Raw genomic sequence first — 22,427 nt, forward strand, 5'->3', positions numbered from 1 at the left:
CAGGGTGCAAGCCCAGTTGGGAAACAGCTTTGAGAGAATTCATAATCTTGAAATAACATGAAGCCCTGTGTGTAATGAAGCCAAGAGGCAGATGAACGTCAAGGGCATGTTCAAGTCTGTTTGTATATTAACAGTTCTTTTTGGTCACATTCTACATAACAGATGCTGCAATACCTTAGCCATCCTGCTAGTCTCTCACACCCAACATATTTTTGAAAGAATATTGTAAATTAATTTTAAATCAGGATAGAGAGTAAATTTTTTAGAATCCAAGAGATAGCAATAGTAAGTGACTCTTAGATCACAGAACTTACAGAACATATTTTGAGTCATCCTAGAAAACTGAAAACTGGTTTAGCCATGAAAGTCTAAGTGAGCTAGTAAAAACATATACCAATCTTAGAGATGGAGTTTAGGGGAGATTTTTTTTTCCTGATAGTTTTCCCAACCTTTGCTGTTAGACTGTAGTAAATAAGAGCATAACTTCTACAGTTCATATATGCCTACATTCAAATTCTAACTCCACCATTTATAAACTCTTTGCCCTTGAAAAAGTGTCCTAAGCTCTTTCTAGCTGAGTTTACTTATTTCTAAAATGGGGAGAGTGATATAACCTCTCTCTTATGATGGTTATGGTGATTAATTACTAGCATCTGGTCCATCATAAGCATTTATTGCATGTTACCTATTATTTTTTATTATTATTTTTAATGTAAAAGATTAGATAAGTGTTTGGATAAGGTTGGTTAATGCCTACTTTATTGTTATTAAATAATAGCAATCACTTCCTTTTATTGAGTACATACTATGGGTTGGTTCATTTATTTACTAAAATTAATAACTGCTATATTGTTAAATGTCAAAATTCTTAATGAAGTATGGACTTTGGTTAATAATAATGTATCAATATTTATTGAAATGTACCAGAAGATGTTAATAATATGCCAAAGCTGGGTATGGGACATATGGGAAGTTTCTTACACTCTGCAAATTTTCTATAAATCTAAAATTGTTCTAAAATATAAATGTTATCTTAGAAAATTCTACCAAAGTGGTTGACAAATAAGCTCATTAAGTTGAGCTTAATTAACCTTTGGTTGTTTTCTGACTTTTTATTGTTTTATTATTTATTTATTTAAAAATATTTTTATTGATTTCAGAGAGGAAGTGAGAGGGAGAGAGAGATAAAAACATCAATGATGACAGAGAAGCATTGATTGGCTGCCTCCTGCACACCCCCTACTGGGATTGAGCCCACAACCAGGGCATGTTCCTGACCTGAAATTGAACCATGACCTTCTGGTTCATAGGTCAATGCTCAACCACTGTGACCCTTCTCACTTTGTAAAGAGCAGGATATTGATGGTGACAGAGACAAAAGTGTGTGATTGTTGCCCCTCTGCCATTCTGTCTATAAACCTGACTTTTTGAACCTAAATTTTCTATTGGTTTCCCTAATAAATTTCATCTGATAAGAGTTTCACTGTGAGCAATTATCTGAAAGGTTCTAGAAATGAAAGGCAAGAAAATTAATCACAGACAACAATGTTGATTGAGATTGCAGTAATTGCCATGCTGACCTTAGTGCCATTTCTCTCTTACAGCCAGTGCCCAGAGGGATACATCTGTGTGAAGGCTGGTCGAAACCCCAACTATGGCTACACAAGCTTTGATACCTTTAGCTGGGCTTTCCTGTCTCTATTTCGACTGATGACTCAAGATTACTGGGAAAACCTTTACCAATTGGTAAGTGTTTTCGTCCGTTTGGCCTGTCATAACAAAATACCACACCTGGGTAGCTTACAAATAATAGAAATTTATTGCTTACAGTTCTAGAGTCTAGGAAGTGCAAAATCAAGACACCAGCATGGTCTCACCTTGGCCAGAGCCTTCTTTCTGGTTCAGAACTTATCACCTTATCACTGTGTCATCACCTGGTGTAAGGAGCGAGGGAGCTCTCTGGAAGCTCTTTTTATAAGGCACTAATCTCATTCATGAGGGCTCCAACTCAGGATCTAAGCACCTCCCAAATGTCCCACCTTCTAATACCATCATATTGGGCATTAGGATTTCAACATATGAATTCTGGGGGCATTTAGGCCATCACAGTGATGTTAAATTAACATGCCTAGAATTTAATTTTATGAACATACATGAAATGAAAAATATGGATACTTATTTATAACACTCTGGAATACAGAGGAAGGTCCTGTTTAAAGTCAGGGTGTTGAGGACCTCAATTGTTCATTCAGTTAGTACATATATATTGCGAGTTTCTTGCATGAAAGGCATTAAGGGTGACTTTCATGGAGGGTGCCTTTCAGATGTGGTTAAAATACATTGGATGCTAAAAAGCATTCACCTTCTGGTTATCTAAGTATGGTAATCAGGTATTTATTGACATGATATGAAATACTCATGAAATTATTCCTCCCCCTTCCCCCCTTCTTAGACATTACGTGCTGCTGGAAAAACATATATGATATTTTTTGTCCTGGTGATTTTTCTGGGCTCTTTTTACTTGGTGAATTTGATCCTGGCTGTGGTGGCCATGGCCTATGAAGAACAGAATCAGGCCACCTTGGAAGAAGCAGAGCAGAAAGAGGCTGAATTTCAGCAGATGCTCGAACAGCTTAAAAAGCAACAGGAAGAAGCTCAGGTACTGAGGGATGAACAAAGCTTTATTATTATTATTAAAATTTTAAGTAGAAATATTTCTGCCAAATGGGAACTGGGTTTTCATTTGGTATACAGGCATTCTCATTCGAAAAGAGAAATACAAAATTGTTGCTGAAGTTGGGAAGTGAAAGAAACTTTTTAGATATATATAAGAAAATTAGCTAGTGGTAGAAAATACATTTGGGATGAGGTTAACTACTATACAATTGTCTCAAGAAAGCCGAGAGGGAATCTGTCAGTTTAATATGAAAAAGAGACATCACTGATATTTCCAATCACTGTATTTTACTACTTATCATATTTGAGGTTTTATTCTGAAGTTAAGTCGTCTAAAATGTTAAGAAGAAAACTTTAGGTATACCTACTCCTAACCATTCTTTTGGGTTTCTGTAGCACAAAAGGTGTTTCCTGCGGCTCCTCTCATGATATCAGCAAGGCATCTTCTATTAGATTCTAACTTTAAATTCTCATTAATATTATGGCCTATTTGGGCTAGAGGCATGTTAAATGGGCACTTAAGTCTTGAGGAGAAGAGAAAGGATAACAGCGTTTTATTAAAAGGAAAATGTTAGTTGAAAGGTAAATATCATGGAAAGCTATAGTGAGATCTAATTCATGTCAGTTAGAGTGCCTCAAATACATCTGCCAACATTGGGTATGGTAAGGCTTATTATCCATTATATGAAGTATCTCATTGCTGTTTTGTTTTGCATTTTCTTAATGACTAATGATGTTGAGTGTCTTTTCATGTCCTAGCTCTCTATATGTACAGCTTCTATTGAGAAATGGATGTTCAGATCTTTTGCCATTATATTAACTGAGCGGTTTGTTTTCTTATTAAGTTTCGAGTAGTTTTTATATATTCTAGGAATAAGTCAGTCCTTTATAACATGTATGCTTTGCAAATATTTTTCCCAGTCTGTAACTTGTCTTTTCATTCTCCTAATAGTATTTATTTAAATAAAAGTTTTTAATTTTTATAAATTAATTTATCAAACTTTTTTGTTTGTGCTTTTGGTGTTAAATCTAATTCGTGGGGTTTTTTTTGGTCAAACTAGCATTACGAAGATTTTCTCCTATTTTTTTCTTCTACAAGTTTTATATTTAGATCAATGTTATTTTTTGTGTGTGTAAAATGTGTTTTATTGGTTGATATTGTTTTATATATAGACTAGAGGCCCAGTGGATGATTCATGTGCCAGTGGGGTCCCTCGGCCTGGCCTGCACCCTCTTGCAATCCAGGACCCCTTGAGGAATGTGGACTGCTGGTTTTGATTGGATCAAAACCAGCAGTCCGACATCCCTTGAGGGATGTAGTAGTGAGAGAAGTAGCAGGCAGTCAGGGAGAAGCCGAACTTGGGTCGAGCACTGCACTGCTCTTGCTCATCCTGGCCCTGCTACGCCTGCCACAGCCACTCGGTAATGCTGCCATAGAGGCTTGCGCCGCTGAAGCTGCGCTTGCCAGGTGAGCCCTGAGTCTGGTGTCTGTTGGTCAGCTGAGCAGTGCTCCTGCTGTGGAATTGCACTGACCATCAGGGGGCAGCTCCTGCATTGAGCGCCTTCCCCCTGGTGGTCAGTGCAGGTCATAGCTACTGGCCAGTCCTCCGGTTGCTTAGGCTTTTATATATATACTAGAGGCCTGGTGCACAAAAATTTGTGCACTTGGGGGGAAGGGAGGGTCTCTCAGCCCAGCCTGTGCCCTCTCGCAGTCTGGGACCCCTCGGGAGATAACGACCTGCTGGCTTAGGCCCGCTCCCGGGTGGCAGAGGGCAGGCCCAATCCCTAGGTGCAGCCCCTGGTCGGGCTCAGAGCAAGGCTGATTGGAGAGTTGGGGCGCTGCCCCCTGTCATGCACAGAGCAGGGTGGATTGGGAGGTTGCGATGCCACCCTCAGTCACGCTCAGGGTAGGGCCGATAAGGGGATTGGGGCACCGCCCCCTGTCACACTTAAGGCAGGGTCAATGGGCAGGTTGCGGCGCCACCCCCTGTCACGCACAGAGCAGGGCCAATCAGGGGGTTGGAGAGCTCCCCCCTGTCACTCACAGAGCAGGACCCATCAGGGGGGTTGGGGCTCCATACCCTGTCACTCACAGAGCAGGGCTCATCAGGGGGTTGCGGAGCTCCCCCCTTTCACGCACAGAGCAGGGCTGATCAGGGGGTTGGGGAGCTCCCCCCCTGTCACTCACAGAGTAGGGCCGATAGGGGTGTTGAGGCACTGCCCCCTATCACACTCAAGGCAGGGCCGATGGGGAGGTTATGGCTCTACCCTGTCACACACAGAGCAGGACCCGTTGGGGGGGGGGGGGAGTTGGGGTGCCGCACCCTGTCACACACAGAGCAGGGCCAATCAGGGGGTTGGGGCACCGCAGCCTGTCACACACAGAGCCGCAGGGCAATCAGGGGGTTGGGGAGCTCCCCCCTATCAGGCACAGAGCAGGGCTGATCAGGGGGTTGGGGCGCCTTCCCCTGTCATGAACAGAGCAGGGCCGATAGGGAGTTTGTGGCCCCGCCCCCTGTCACACACAGAGCCGCAGGGCAATCAGGGGGTTTGGGCGCTGCCCCCTGTCATGCTGATTCTGGTGCCGGGAGGCCTCGCGGCTCCGCTGATCCTGGTGCTGGGAGGCATATTACCCTTTTACTATATAGGACAGAGGTCTGGTGCATGGGTGGGGGCTGGCTGGTTTGCCCTGAAGGGTGTCCTGGATCAGGGTGGGGGTTCCCACTGGGGTGCCTGGCCAGTCTGGGTGAGGGGCTGAGGTCTGTTTTCAGGCTGGTGGGTGACTGAAGCTCCCAACTGCTCCTTTTTATCTTTTTCTTTTTTTAATTCTGGGCCAGCTTTAGCTCTGGCTCCAGCTCTGAGGCCTCTGCTGCTGAAAGCAGGTATCTGGTTTGTTTGAGTTCTATAATTGAGACACTATATCAACTCCAGCTCTGAGATCCCGGCCGGCCGGCTGAAAGCGGGTTTCTGGGGTTTTGTTTAGCTTCTATATTTGTAACAATGTTTCAAACTGCAAGCTCAGAGGCCGGCAAGGCAGGCGGGGAATGTTGGAGTCCTCCGTCACTGAAGCAAGCAAGCCTCATGTTTGCTTCAAGCTGCCTGGCTGCTGGTTGCCATCTTGGCTGGCAGTTAATTTGCATATCGCCCTGATTAGCCAATGGGAAGGGTAGCGGAGGTATGGCTAATTACCATGTTTCTCTTTTATTAGATAGGACTAGGAGCCCGGTGCACGAAATTCGTGCACTGGGGGGGGGAGGGGGAAAGGGGCCCCTCAGTCTGGCCTTCACCCTCTCCAATCTGAGACCCCACAGGGAATGTCCAACTACCTGTTTGTGACCACACTTTTAACAGATAACAGCTCCATTGTTGTTTCTTTCTTATGCTTAAAACCATTGGAATTAGTAGGTATTCAAAGTGTGTATACATTTTGGGGGGACACCTTGTATATCTCTAGTCAGCGGTGAAAGAAACCAACAGCATATTTGGAACCCCCAGACAAGGAACCTTGCTCACTCCCCACATGTCTCCCCACCTCACTTTCCACCTTTGTGGGCAGCAAGAGAATCAACGTTTTCTCTCATCAATTTGGAAAAGCACGTCCTGTCACCCGCTGGCCGGCAGGAGTGCACTAGGCCCCAAGCAAGCGAGGCTAGGTCAGGGCAGCCTTCACTCATGGGTGCTGGCACCCAAAGTGCACATTCCTCCTCTACAGTTGCCCCGACTATCCCACTGTTTCACTGAGAGGACAGAATTCCTCTCCGCCTCTGGGTTCTTGATCTTGAACGCTGACAGGAAGCACCTCAGAGAGGGCCACCTGCGCCCACCAGGTGTGTCTGCCTGCACCTGCTCCTGCCTCAGCACCTACATTAACCCTCCAGAGGTGATCTCATAGCTGCACTGGCCTCCGTGGGAACAGGGCATCAAAACTCCGCCCTCTCACTGTCATCTCACAGGCGCCCACCCTCAGCACTCAGAACACCCAGACACTCTCCAAAGGACATGAGCGCATCAGAGGGGATGTGTGCACATCCTGTGGGGGTGTTAGCCATGCTGGGTTGATGGAAGTGCGGTGGAGAGGCGGGGGGAACTTGTGCACGCCTTGGTTTGCAACTGTTGCAGGCGCGGGAGTGTGACAGTGTGCTGGGGGATGTTCGCATGCCAGGGGGGGATGTGCACACCAGAGTCCTCTAGCTTTGCAGATTCACAAACCCCCGTGGTGCGGCCAGGAGGATGTCAGTCTGGCCTGCCACAGTGGCTGTCCCTGCAATCCTGTACCTTCTGGGCCAGGAGGCCGATCTTGCACAGCCACTGCTGCGCGCTGATGGCCTGCAGGCGCTACTTGCCTGCTGCAGCCCACCTTCAGTATGCAAATTAGCTGCCATCTTGTTGCTTCAGGGTGGGGGTCCCCACTGGGGTGCCTTGCCAGCCTGGATGAGGGGCTGAGGGCCGTTTTCAGGCTGGCGGGCGACTGAAGCTCCCCTCTCCTTTTTTACTTTTTTTTTTATTCTGGGATTTATTTACCTTCTATGGCTGTCACTGGAGCCGAGAGCCAACTGTAGCTCTTAGGCTCAGCTCCAGCTTGAGGCCTCAGCTGCTGAAAAGCAGGAATCTAGAGTTTGTTTGGGTTCTATAATTGCAACATTGTTTCAGTCCTGCTTGCTCCAGCTGTGACGGCTGAAAGCAGGTTTCTGGGGTTTGTTTAGGTTCTATAATTGCAACATAGTTGCTTAGAGTGCAGTTCAGAGGCCCGCAGCGGCAGGCGGGGAACCTTGCCTTCCTCCTTCACTGGAGCAAGGAAGCCTCTTGTTTGCTTCAGCTGCCTGGCTGCCGGCCGCCATCTTGGTTGGCAGTTAATTTGCATATTGCCCTGATTAGCCAATGGGAAGCGTTTTGGAGGTACGGTTAATTACCATGTTTGTCTATTATTAGATAGGATAGATATCTAATTATTCCAGCACTATTTACTGAACAAAATATTCTTCCTCCTCTAATTGCCTTTGAACCTTTGTCAAAAATCAGTTCTCCATATGTGAGTGAGTCTATTTCTGAATTCTATTCTGTTAAATTGATTTATTTGTCTGTCTTTGCACCAATACCACACTATTAATTACTGTAGCTGGTTAATAAGTCTTACAATCAGATAGAGATAATTCTCCAACTTTATTTTTATCTTTTTCAAAGCTGTTTTGACTATTCTAGGTCCTTTGTAGTTTCATTTGAGCTTTAGAATCATCTTGTTTATTTTGGCTTGGATAGTTTCTATTGCTATGTCTTGATCATCTTTTCCCCTTCAGTATCATGTCTTCTATTAATCCCATTCAGGGTATTTTCCATCTCAGACATTACAGTTTTCATCTCTGAAAACTCAATCTGCATCTCTTTTATGTCTCCCTTGTTTCTAATATTTTGAACATATATAATACAGTTGTAATAACTGTTTAAAGTCCTTATCTAGTAATTCTAACATCTATGACGTATATGGTTTTAATTAATCATTTTCTTCATGAATGGCCATTTACTCCTGTGCGTGTTTTGTTTTGTTGGTTGTTGTTTTTTGTGTGTTTTTTTACGTTGCCGAAAATCTTCAGTTGAATTACAGGCACTGTTCATTTTACCTTTTTCTTGCTCAATATTTTTGTATTTCTATAAAAATTATTGATCCTTTTTGGGAGTCGTAGTTACATTACTTATAAACAATTTGATCCTTTTACATCTTCAAAACTTTGAGATTCGTTAGGTAGAATTAGGGCAGCACTTAGTTTAGGGTTAATTATTCCCTACTGTTAATTATTCCCTACTGTTTAGTGAAAATCCTTCTGAATACTCTACCCAATGTCTCATTCATTCAGTCTTCAAAACCATTATTACATGTATTCTGTCCATTTTATTGATTATTTCAGGAAGGAGAGTAAATCTGATCCCTGTTACTATTTCTTGGACAGAAATAGAAGTGCAAAAAATCTTTTGTACAGTGACTTTTTGATATATAGGGATTCTTTTTTTTTTTTTTTTTCAGATAGATGGCTCCAGATATTTGAAACTTTATTTGACAGTATATCCTTGGAATTTGTAGTTTCAAAATTGAAGTTTTTAATAATACTTAGTTACTTTGAAGATGCACAGCATATAATATTAGGTCTTTATTTTAGGCTTTGTGTGTGTGTGTGTGAGAGAGAGAGAGAGAGAGAGAGAGAGAGAGAGAGAGAGAGAGAGATGGGGATTTAACAATGAATTGGTTAGTTTGTTACCCAGTTCAACCATATATTTAGAACTTGCTGATCATGGGGATCAAGCCCACAACCTGGGCATGTGCCCTGACCAGGAATCAAACCGGCGACTTCTTGATGCATGGGACAACGCTCGGCCAACTGAGCACACTGGCCAGGACGGTGTCCTGTAGTTTTGAGAAGGGTTTTAAAACTGGATTTTATGTTTAAAATGCAGTATAATCACTGGCAGTCATGTGGTTTTATATTTTAAAGACACAGATACTGAGTTACAGAGCCTATTCTGAATCACACAGATATTTTAAAAGAAGAAAACGTTACACTCTTGTAATTATTAAGGACTTATTAATTATTTGCTATAAGAGAAATTCAGCAAGCCATTTTCAAATAAACAGGACATTGGCCATGTCACAGAGCTAGGTATAAACAGGTACACAGACATGAGAGGTGACAGGAAACATCTGCCTTTGAGGGATCATCAAATCACTGGAAGTGGAACAAATGACAGATTTGAGTTGGTGAGTGACACAGAAAATGTGTTGTGTCGGGAGGTTACCATTGTTGCCTTAGAAATCTGTTTTGGTTTTGAGTTATTTGCCAACTGTTACCCAGAATAGGTAGGGAAATCATGTCTTATGCAAAACAAATTACGGAAGTGATTTAAATGAACACGAGTTTCAGGATTATGGCAAAGGAATATTACCACCACTTCCTTTGTTTCTAACAACAAGTGAGACAATAAGTGATTAGCACTGTGTGTTGCATGTTTCTGTCTATTCAAAGTGGAAAGGTGCATTAAGGACTTTATTTGGATAAAGAGGAATACATGTATATTCTATTCTTTCAATGGTATGTATTATGTATATTCTGCGTATCAGGCATAATCAACTATATTTAACTTGCTACAGAAATGTGCTCCTTTTTTTCATTTATTTTACAAATATTTATATTTAACATATTCCTATTTTAAAATATCTCATAATATTTCTCATCTTTCATCATTGATGATGTTAGAAGTAATACTGATGACCAAGAATTCAATAAAAGTCCGGCTATCTGACTATATGCAATTCTATAAATACCCAAATTCTGAATTAATGTTTCATCTGAATGCTAGGCATTGTCTTATACCAAATTTTAGACCTGGGTTTCCATAATAATATAGTATTCAATATTAACAAATATCTGTCTTACATTTTATCTGTTGCTTAGCTCAACACAAGTATTTAGTACCATACATAGTACCAGGGATTCCAACACTGGAATCATGTTAGTCCTAGAGAATTTGTGTTTCTCTATATATGGTATATTTTAAGTTGAGATGAGACTCAGAATGGAAGCTACTTTGGAGAGTTTGTTTCTCCCTGGGAAGGAGGAAACATAAAGCACAACATGATGTCAAAGCATTATAACTTTTATCTTCATTCTTTCCTAAAATACATTTCTGTTATACATTCTGACAGTCTTCTATGAGATCTGGAAAAGTCAAAGCTAAGTATGCCTTATTCTTCTCCCAACCCCACATCAGTGTCCAAAAAAAACTGACAACATTATGCCTTTTTTCATCTTTATTTACTAAGTAGTAACTGAGCCCCCGTTTTTTTATGTCAGGTGACATACTAGGCAATGCACACCAAAACATGGGAAAAGTCCTGTCTAACTTATAGTCTAGTGGAAAAGATAGAACAAAATGGTAGATAAGTTAGAGATATTTATACTTAGGAATGACATATGTACAGAGTTGAACCAGTATCCTCATAATGTAATCATTTCCACTTCCTTGATGATGTTTAAAAACAGGAATATACTTAATGAGAACTCAGCTTTGATATGCACTATATTGCTGTTTCATATCCTCTCTAGTCATGTTTATATCACTTCCAGTCTAAAAATACTATTCATATAAATAAAATTACAAAATGTTTGCCATACTTTATCTCAGAGCTGGCTGTGTTTCTTTAGCATGTACAGAAATTTGAAATGCTTAACTATGTACTTAGTGCTAAAATATGGAAAAATACTGAAAAATTATCATAAACCCTTGAATGATAATTTTAGGTGCTTATTGACTGATATGTTAGCATGTGTTATTATTCATTATAATAATTTATAACACTGAAGAATTTAAAATTAAAAGTGCTATGCAGTAAATTAATCATTGATCTCTGGGATTAACATGACCCTAAAGATGTGAACTATAGTAATAAATGTAATTCAAATGAAGTAAGAGGATAAACTAGCCAATACATTCCCACAACTTCTATCCAGAAGTAAATAGTAAACACTTTAAATGCTTTGAGTTCACACAAACACACAAATATTTTGTCCTAGATTCAGAAAGAAAAAAAAAACTGCCACGCAATTGTTTACAATCACATGTTTCAGAAGAAACACGCTTATGAATGGAGTTGGAATAGTAACCAGACCAGCAATCAGGAAAAGAAACATTTGCTTTTAAAATGTAGAAGATATTTTTTAAGAGAATAACTGTCTCCTGAAATGAAGCTCATCTCCACCAAGTTGCCACATCTTTTCAGGAGATGTGCCAAACAGGACTTTTCTTGCCCTAATGCATATTGCTTTATGGTATGTAAAACTGTGTCATTAGTAATGGAACTCTTGTAGTGAAAGCCAATGAAATGACCAGAAGACATCATGTTCACATATAGTTAATAGCCATAAGTGGCAACATTTGTACCACTGAACTGTTTTCAAAGTCGTATGTTCTAACCAGTGCCTCGCTCCGTTTTAAACAGGCAGTTGCAGCAGCATCAGCTGCTTCAAGAGATTTTAGTGGAATAGGTGGCCTGGGAGAGCTCTTGGAAAGTTCCTCAGAAGCCTCAAAGTTAAGCTCCAAAAGTGCTAAGGAGTGGAGGAACAGAAGGAAGAAGAGAAGACAGAGGGAGCGTCTTGAAGGAAACAACAAAGGCGAGGGAGACAGGTTTCCCAAATCTGAATCTGAAGACAGTGTCAAGAGAAGAAGCTTCCTTTATTCCATGGACGGAAACCGCCTGACTAGTGACAAGAAATTCTACTCCCCTCATCAGGTATGGCTTGGCTTTCTACCAAGTGCTCCAATTTACTTTGTCATTGCGGTTGCTTGTTAATTGCTGTGTTTTGTTTTGTATATCTGATTTAAATGAAAGGCGGGTCACTAGTATTTACTATAGTTATTTATATTTGTATTATAAATTACTTTTAAACAAGACTTTTATTAAACCACTAGTGGCCCAGTGCATGAATTAGAAGAAATATTTTAATATTGGTATTCGCCCTTTCCCTATAATGATAGATCAAAACACATGCGTGCGATTGGCGCCAGTGAGAGCTTTATATGTATTGTGCCTGCGTGAGTCAACGTAGCCTTTTATAGATATAGAATGAACTTGCTTAATTAGACCTGCTTTCTGATTTAGCTAAACTTTTTCCAGCCCAGTGAAGCACCCCAACTTCTCTTTCAGGTAATTGTCAGCAACACAGCAGTAAATATCAACATGAAGCAGATTATTATAGATCACGCAGGGAGAACAAAGGGTAAAATATTTAATTGTAGCAGTGTTTGACTATATTCTGTGCAGTGAGAAAACCTGAAGTTGTTTTCAAGGTCCACCATTTCTTACTTCTTTTCAATTGGATCAAGTTTCTAAACTTTCTAAATCTCTGTTTTCCGGCTAATGAAAAGAAAATAGGATTCTACTGAGTCTCTTATTTACCTGCTCCAGGACTTCTGTGAGGATCAAATGAGATGAGGCATGGGAAAACATTCGGTTACAGTGTGAAATGTTGCCACCTAGCTATGAAGCAAGTCATGTTCCTGGGCTGAAGAAACTGTAAGGAGGCTAGTCACTAGGGAGAGGAAGCTGGGCATTACTATGTGATGTCATTATCCAGTGCCCACAGACACCGTTTCTGGGCTGGGCTGGGCTGTGGGCCGCATTTTGCACCATGGGGTCTTGGCAGTGTCAGCTGCGGTTTGGTGGGCTGTCGCTCTGGGGTGGTGGCAGGACCTGTGTCTTACTTGGGGGAAGCCGAGTGTTGCTTTGTGGGCACCAGGTCCACGGTGCCATTTCTCTATAAATAGCAAGTGCATATCATGGCAGCTCCTGTGTTGAGCATCTGCCACCTGGTGGTCAGTGTGCATCATAGCGACTGGTCAGACAGTGGGAGGGACACTTCACACATTAGCCTTTTATATAGATTAACTTTTAACTTAAGGTAATCAGCTTTAAATGTTGCATTATTTTGAGACCATGTTTCTTCATCTGCTTTTTTTTTTGAGGGGAGTTGCTGTGGGGAATAAAACCTCTCTATCATACTTTTCAGGGAGATAGTTTTGCAATCCTTTGCTTACCTTTTCCTTTCTGAGACCTCAGATGAATTTATCTTCTTTACATCTGGGTTTCTGCCTTTATTATCTGTGGTTCTGATTGCAACATATGTTATGAATCTTGAAAAAAAATGTCTCTGGACTTGGCCTTTATCTTCTGACTAGAGGCCCAGTACATAAAAATTCATGCACTGGAGGGGGTGTCCCTCAGCCCGGCCTGCCCCCTCTCACAGACTGGGAGCCCTCAGGGGTGGGAGGTGACCCGGCGATCAGGGGAAGGCGATGCCCCCATCACACCTTTGCTGCTGCCACTGCTGGCAGCGCAAGCCTCAGCCGGCCCTCATTACCTGAGCCTTGGGCGGCCCTGGGAGGCTGGGCATCTGACAACCGAGGCTTGCCTGTGCCTCAGGCTGGCCCTGGGCAGCTGGGCTGCAGCCATCTAAGGCTTGCCTGTGCCTTGGGCCGACCCTGTGAAGCTGGGGGGCTGAGGGAACTGGGGGACTCCAAAGGCAGGTGTGTGGCAAGGCCGGGCCCCAGCGGGGCTAAGGGGACTGGGCACCACCATCTTGTGGCTGTGGACTCTGCCATCTTTGAGTGGCACCCACAGCCAATAAGGAGGGAATATGCTAATTGAATTCAATTAGCATATTCCCTCCTTATTGGCTGTGGGTGCCACTCTCTTTGTAATAGCATGAGGGTCAATTAGCATATTTCCTCTTTATAAGATAGGATAGGAGAACTGTACTGCTGTGAGTCTCCATTATCCTGATCTGGTGTCATGCTATAATTCATTAGAATGAAATTATGACCTAATTGCTCTTGAAGAGAACTAAATTGAAGATGGTCTATTTTTGTTCTGATTTAATGCCATCTAATCAATTCTTTAGCATATGTCAAGTCAGAGAGAAAAATCGTTTTAACTTTCTGTCAATAAGTTTTATCTGTTACATAATGTAAAGAGTAAATAGTTATGAAATTGGTGATTAAGTACTTATGACTTTGAACACTGGTTCCATTAAATGCTCATGTACAATGAATTATTAACTCTTCTAATCATATTAATCTGGGTCATAATTATACCCTAAAGGTAATATTTTGAGGAACACTCTACATAATTAAAATTAAGTTAGAGCAAAATATATATATATATATATCAACTGAGGGCTATATGTCCTTCTTATAAAGAACAAACTTCTTATAAAACTTCTTTAAAAAGTGGAATAAGTACAAAATTCATTGTTTAGTTATTGGTTGGGAGCAAAAGGCATATACAAGTTATCAATGGGTATTTAATTTATAATTTACATTTAATGTGTAAATGAAAATTAACTCTGTTAATAATTTATAGCTTGACTTTTCATATTCGGACAAAATAGTTATGTACACAGAAAAAGTTATAAGATGAACACTGTTTCCTACAGATAATGCTGGTATCAAGAGATCCAACAACTATCTGGCATAATACAAATATAAAGTATGACAGTACATCAGTATAACACTTTTGAGTTTAACTTGAACCTCTATAGAACCAAATTCTTTTTTGGCTTAAACTATCATCTCTGATATAGTTTAGCATTATTAAGATTAGTAGAAATTGTTAGGATTAGTATTATTTGACACCACAGCTTAATGATTGATGTTACAAAGCCTGTGTTCATATTTCAACTCCAAATTAGTTCTGTGACCATGGTCGAGTCACTTTTACTTTGTAAAATGGGGTGATAATGTCTACCTTAAACAGTTGTGTGGAATTAAACAATATGGAATACCTATGTGACAAATAGTAAAGCTCTTATTAAGTTAAAATAGGTAAAATGAATTCTAAATGAGAAACTAGAAATTTGAGTATAGCAACATTTACATGAACATATCTATGTGTTTTTGAAAATCAGCATTTGTCCACCATTGTTTCATCGTGGTGCTCAAAAAAAACTTGTGGATTAGTTCATTTGTCCAATCAACAAATATTTATTAATAACCTACTGTGTGGCAGAAACACTTCTAGATGCTGAAAATATCTCACTGAACAAAAGCAATACAATTTGCTGACCTCAGGGAACTTTATATTAAAGGAAGAGACAGACAATAAGTCTTAGAAGGTGTATAGGAATAAATAAAGTTGAAAAGAGGAATCAGGATCACTAACTGGAGATAAACATTTTAAATAGGGTTGGTCTGGAAAACCTCACTGTAAAAGAGACACTTAGCAAACATTTAGAGATGCCAAGCGAAGAAGCTACCTCACGGAAGAGCAAGTGTAAGTCGGCTCTTCCAGAAAGTGTAAGTCGGTCCCCGGTGCAGTAGTGTGCCTGGGATGCCCAACAGGCAGCCGGGAGGCCCGTGCTGAGGAGCCATGGAGGGGCCTAGCAGAGGGAAATTAGCTGACAGCCAGAGGTAAATTCCCTGCATCGTCTTCCACCTTGACTTTTACAAAACCACTTGAGTCCAGCCCTGCATTGTGTTTTACAGACCTGACTTCTTCTATTCTCCCTTCTGTTGTTGAAAATTAAGAAAAAGAGTTCAGATTTACCTTCTGGGCCAAGGTAACATAAAACCCTGGGATGGACGTGTGGGCATGCCTGAGGCAAAGAAAGAGGATCTTTCGCTCCTAGAGCACAAAAGCTTGTTTTCCCTGGAGAAAGGCCTGGCGCAGCTGTGGGCATTCCCTGCACTCTGCTGCATCTTTTAGTGTGTTATTTTTGGTTCCTTTTCTCTGAATACTATTTTTGTCATCGCCTTTTTCAGTCTCCATTGCCTTGAAAGCTGTGCTCACACCCATTATTATACTTTCTGAAGAGTGAATAGAAGTTTCAAATAAACTCAAAGATCTGGACCGCCTTTGAAAACACCCTGACATGAAAACATGCAAATTAAAGGCATGTACAGGATACATTATGAATGTTCCACATACTCCCAACCTTTGCATACAGAATTTCAGTTTCCAAAGATAGCCTCTGAACAGGAGTATATGAAGATGATTACACTGACCCGTGCTAGGGATTAATGTAAGAGTGTAGAGTGAGGACCCCCTGCACAGAACCACCTGGTGAATATTCAGATTCCAGAGTCTGACCCTCTCTCACTGAATCCAAATTCCAGAAGGCAAGGACCTAAAAATCCACACTAAAGTTTCAAAAACCAGTCTGGACATCACCAAGGTACTGATCATTTAAATTGAATCTGAGGAGATTTAAAACATTAACATTCTTTATAATGAGGGGCTCAATTACTTTCTCCTTAATGTCTAATTTCTTGATCAGTTTGAAGAGTGGAAATCCGCCTAAGTGCTGTCCATAGTGAGTAGACAAACCTGCTGCACAAACGTGTGTCATGCAGGCACAGCCGCAGGTTGGACAAATAGGCAGTCAGTATTTCCTGTGGCGATCCTAACCAAATCCAAAGCAACGGCACCTTTTTTATTTTATTTATCTTATTTTAATATATTTCTATTTATTCAGAGAGGAAGGGAGAGGGAGAGAGAAATAGAAACATCACTGATGAGAGAGAACCATTGATTGGATGCCTCCTGCACTCTCACACTTGGGACTGAGCTCGCAACCCGGGCACGTGCCCTGACCAGGAATTGAACTGTGACCTCTTGGTTCAACAATCGATGCTCAATCACTGATCTATGCCGGCCGGGCCAATGGCATCTTTTTAAATGCATAGTATCTTCTCAGAGCATCCCCGCTATAAAGGGCAACAAAGATTATCCTAGTGCTTTGTAGTCTGGGAAAAGTCATAAAAATAAAGCTATGAATGAGGCCTAAGAAAATCAGCATTACCTAATTAGGCAGAGGGACCAAAATAAATTTGATGGAGTTTGCCTTTCCAATGTTTTTCCCCACTAAAATTTTATTTGGTTTTACACTGAAGCTTGGGGAAAGAAAGGGAGGATCCGGGCATATTTATGCTGACATATGACTATGTATGCACATGTGTCTGTATGCACAAATACATTATTACCCTGGCTATGCAGAGAGATAGGAGAGGTCATGAGAGATGAACTGGAGAGTCGGGGGAGGGGGAGCAACAGGGAGTGTCACAGTCAGTGAGAAAGGGAGTAAACCAAGGTTCTGCAGACTGAATAAAGATGTCTTTGAAAACTACCATCAAGGCTAGAATAAACGTAGAAGTATTCGGTGCTGCGAGTTTAAAATCTATCCAAAAAGTGAAAGAAGAGACTTCATACTAAATCCTCATTTTCCTGTACCAGGAACTATTAACTTGATTTATTTGCGAACATCTGTAATGTTCAAAATGGTTTTGAATCATCCAGTTCCTTTTAATAAAATTAAAGTGAGATCAGAAGGATAAGCTGTGTTTTATATCACCCTCTTTAGCAAAGTCAAGTATATATATCTTGCTTTTTAAAGCACTTAGTGTTAAATGTTAAATAAGAAAATGATTTATAAAGCAGTTTAGAAATACTCTCTGTTGTCATTACTCTGATATATATTCTCCCAAATAGCGTGAATCATGATTAGCCATTTGGGAAACTGCTAGCAAATTTGGCAGACAGCGTCATAGATTAACTTGATGACTTTCATTCCCAGGGGGATAGAGACAAACAGGTCTGGAAAAAGAATAATTTCCTGTCAGAATCCAAAAGAAGTGAATGAAGAGAAAATAGTTTTGTTTTTTAAACCATTATATCCAGAAGTAAAATATTTTCTACAAATATTTGAAATCTGAGCCAACAGTCTCACTTGAGCCATAACTTATTTTCCAAGTTGTAGGTCCTTTCAGATCATAGTATTTGGCAGAGAAAGCAACCTACTACTTGTTTAACTATCACTCCCACCAAAACAGACAAAAAACCCACTTGTCCTCTTCAACATGAAGTTCCAGCCTTATAACATTGTGAGTAAAAAATACACCTCACGCCGAAACCGGTTTGGCTCAGTGGATAGAGGGTCAGCCTGCGGACTGAGAGGTCCCGGGTTCGATTCCGGTCAAGGACATGTACCTGGGTTGCGGGCACATCCCCAGTGGGGGATGTGCAAGAGGCAGCTGATCGATGTTTCTCTCTCATCGATGTTTCTAACTCTCTCTATCTCTCTCCCTTCCTCTCTGTGAAAAATCAATAAAATATATTAAAAAAAAAATACACCTCACAGTACTAGATGAAGATTAAATGAAATGGTCGTGGACTTAATAACTTGCAAATCAAGATTCTCAGTAAAGAAATGAACACTTTATACTTAAATTTGCATTGTGATCTATCATAAAAATATCAAAACATGTGTGTTCTCCATAAATTTGATTACCTGTGTTTAAGAGCGAGACTATTCTACACCCAAAAGAAAATAGATTGTGCAATATTAGGACTTTTATTAAATAATTGTGTGTGTGCCCCCCCCCCCCCCATCCCTTTCTTCCTTGCTCTCTCCTCAGTCTCTGCTAAGTATCCGTGGCTCCCTGTTTTCCCCACGACGCAACAGCAAAACAAGTATTTTCAGCTTCAGAGGTCGGGCCAAGGATGTCGGTTCTGAAAATGACTTTGCTGATGATGAGCACAGTACATTTGAAGACAGCGAGAGCAGGAGAGACTCACTGTTTGTGCCCCACAGACATGGAGAGCGACGCAACAGTAACGTTAGTCAGGCCAGTATGTCATCCAGGATGGTGCCAGGGCTTCCAGCAAATGGGAAGATGCACAGCACTGTGGATTGCAATGGTGTGGTTTCCTTGGTGGGTGGACCATCAGCTTTAACCTCACCTACTGGACAACTGCCAGAGGTGATAATAGATAATAAGTTAGCTCCTACTGACATTATATACCAATTTGAAATAGTCAAGGCCTAGTAATGAAATAATACATTATTTTTATGGACTGCCATTTTGGAAGCAGTCCTTAAATATTATGTATTATTCACTGAATGCAAAACAACAAACTTTTTAGAATCAGTTGAATTGTATGGGACCATAGCTTTCAAATGCTTGAAGTTAAAAGAGACCAGTTTTTAGAATCTGGGATGAAATAATATCTGCAAATTCAGTAGACCTGCCAACACAAAATAATGTGCACTTTAACAACCAAATCATTATTATAGATATATGATCACCCAGAATTTTTCATATTCTGGAAATTTCATATATTTAAAATTAAATATTATAGTGAGCAATATAGATAATGGGCAGTTTTTACACAACTGTCAATATCACAGTGACTCAAATATTTTTGAATCTATTAAAATGGCTCTAAAATATTATTTCTTATAAAATGGCATATAGAAATAATTAAGAAAATCTCAGGAAAGCACACACATTTCATTGTACATCTGTGTTTGTGCATGAAAAAATTGGCCCATATATGTCAATATTGTCAATATAGCCTCAAGTAAAATAACTTACCCTTGGGACTATCTAATCCTATTATTTATTGGGAGGGAAGATTGATCTGATTATAAGTTATTGAAATAAGCAGAAAAACAATTTGAATGTGAACAAGATGAAACAATATTTGACATTAGCATGCTTATGAAAATTTCCCTGAAAAATCCAGCAGGTTCTGCAATATAATTGCCCTATACAATTGCATTCTAACTGGTGAATTCTTGGTAAAGGCTACCACCTAAGGTAATTTTTAAAAAAACTGTTTATAACTTAAGAACAAATTTAATATTTTATTACTTGAAAATTGTGACTTGGAAAAATTGCATGTAGCACGGTTTTCCAAAAAAAATACTATGTGGTGTTGTATTAGTCATTGAAAAGGGTGGTTTGAGCCATCAGTATTTGGTTTGCAGGGCACCACCACCGAAACAGAAGTCAGAAAGAGAAGGCTAAGTTCTTACCAGATTTCGATGGAAATGCTAGAGGATTCCTCTGGAAGGCAGAGAGCCATGAGCATAGCCAGCATCCTGACCAACACAATGGAGGGTAAGAAGCAGGCCATGAGGCAGGCCGCTTTCTATAATCAGATGCTTTGTGGAACCCAGGTCTTCTCTTTAAATTACCACAGTTAATTACCCAGGATCAGAACTACATATTAGACCTAAGTAGATGATATATGAACATATTACGTTCTCATTGGTTATAGAAACTAATACTGTTCTTATTTCTTTTTTACTTTGGTCCTTAACATCTCTGCAGAGTGGCATTTCCCCACTTGATACTATATCAGTGATTATTTACCCTGATATTACATTATCCTTAAGCAATTAGAGTAAACCCTTCCCCTTTTAAGTGTTGGTATGAAGAAGCACAAAGAAACGTCTCTTTCAACCTTTAACCTGTTTTCCAGGCAAGGAGGTGGTAATGGGGTTCAGAGAAGCATATGAGTGAGTTGAACAAATCAAAACGTGTGCTCCACTTCAGCAAGGGCCCTAAAGATCTCCCCCATCTTCCACATTCCCAGAAACCATTACATCCTCTCAAAGGAGAGCTGACACAATGCTTACTAATTTTGACACAGGGGAATGGGCAGTAATTATTAATCCTTTATTCATTCATTAAATGAGTCATCACTTCTTGAAGTTTAGAAGGCTATTTAATTAGCACTGCAGTGTATGTTGTTACATAAGTCATACCTAACATATGTTCTTTAGAAAGCATCAGTTACATTTTGTATCTTCTTCTACTAGTGTATTGGATATCTAAGCAGTCACATCATTATTTTTTAACAGGCTTCACCCATTAAAATTACTAGTAATTTTTATATAGGAGGCTAAACTTCTGAAACATATAAAGAAATATGAATAACAGAAGTAGATTTGGGTTTCAATCTATACTAAATATATATATATATATATACTATATTCTCATTGTGTGCAAGATCAGTGCTGTTGTGGAAATAATCAGAGGAAAGAATAAGTCACATGTATTGATAAAGATCCCATCTTTAAACGGTGTTTTTAAAAAGGTACTTTTAAATTAAACAATAATTCTTTGATACATTTAATATACCTACAAAGCTGATACAAAAACTTGTTTTGATGAGAGAATAGAGCAATTTAATCAACTATTACCTAAGTTATTAGGTAATGAAGTTAGTTTGAAGCAAAATATTAAATTCAAAGTGTTTATTTTTTTGTATTTAATTAAAGGATAAATAAAGTCTATTTCATGACATTCTTAATGAACATTTTATGAAAATATTTAATGGGATTGTCTTCTCAAGTATGTTAAGCTGTTGTATCAACTTCTATTCCCCAAGTAGAAATGTCCATTTTATAAAATAATGTATAATCTAGAGCAGCAATTCATTTTCAATGTTTTTTTTTTTTTTTTACTAACTCTTCTTTATTCTTCTTCTAGAACTTGAAGAATCTAGGCAGAAATGTCCACCTTGCTGGTATAGATTTGCCAATGTGTTTTTGATCTGGGACTGCTGTGATGTATGGTTAAAAGTGAAGCATCTTGTGAATTTAATTGTGATGGACCCATTTGTTGATCTTGCCATCACTATTTGCATTGTCTTAAACACCCTCTTTATGGCCATGGAGCACTATCCAATGACTGGTCAATTCAGTAGTGTGTTGACTATAGGAAACCTGGTAAGTTTATTTGAAGTTTACTTAATTCCTTGGGCAGGAGTGGGGGATATAGATCAAAAAAGAAACCCATTTGTGCTGCATTGAAACAAAAAATATAGTCTTTTTTTCCACAGGAAAAAAACCTAAAGAAATATTATAAAGACTCTCAGTGATAAGGTCTAAAATTCAACTACTTTGACTACTGATTGTTTATCAGGGGTGAGCAAACTTTTTGACTCGAGGGCCACAATGGGTTCTTAAACTGGACCGGAGGGCCGGAACAAAAGCATGAATGGAGTGTTTGTGTGAACTAAAATAAATTCAAAGTAAACATCATTCCATAAAAGGGTACGGTCTTTTTTTTTTTTTTTTAGTTTTATTCATTTCAAACGGGCCGGATCCAGCCCGCTGGCCGTAGTTTGCCCATAGCTGGTTTAGATCAACGTCAGTCTGGTAGATAATGGTCTCACCAGTTGTAAACTTGTTAAAATTTTTACTGTCATTCTTGTTGAAGATATCGGTCTAGCGAAACCATCAGATCTAAATCTAGCTCCATAAGCATGAATTTTAGCACATATAGCCTCTTAAGAAATCATGTCCAATTAAAGGAACACACAGGTTAATTTCTGTATAATAGAGGGCATAGTTATTTCAAATTGAATTACCTAAAACAGCAATTTTCAACCCTTTTCATCTCATGACACACAAACTAATTAC

The 22,427-nt window shown here is 39.8% G+C and overlaps 1 protein-coding gene across 1 annotated transcript in view; it reads left to right on the forward strand.

Moving 5' to 3' along the window:
• LOC308522727 (sodium channel protein type 3 subunit alpha-like) overlaps nt 1–22,427 on the forward strand; it is a gene marked incomplete at its 3' end in the record, with an annotated part of 110,076 nt that overhangs the window by 45,426 nt on the left and 42,223 nt on the right. The window contains 6 exon segments of the mRNA XM_081096285.1: nt 1,605–1,746; nt 2,453–2,659; nt 11,660–11,950; nt 18,628–18,924; nt 19,983–20,115; nt 21,493–21,731. Coding sequence (XP_080952411.1) covers nt 1,605–1,746; nt 2,453–2,659; nt 11,660–11,950; nt 18,628–18,924; nt 19,983–20,115; nt 21,493–21,731 — 1,309 coding nt within the window.

Source organism: Myotis nattereri (assembly GCF_964212035.1).
Source record: "Myotis nattereri genome assembly, chromosome: 7".
NCBI lineage: Eukaryota > Metazoa > Chordata > Mammalia > Chiroptera > Vespertilionidae > Myotis > Myotis nattereri.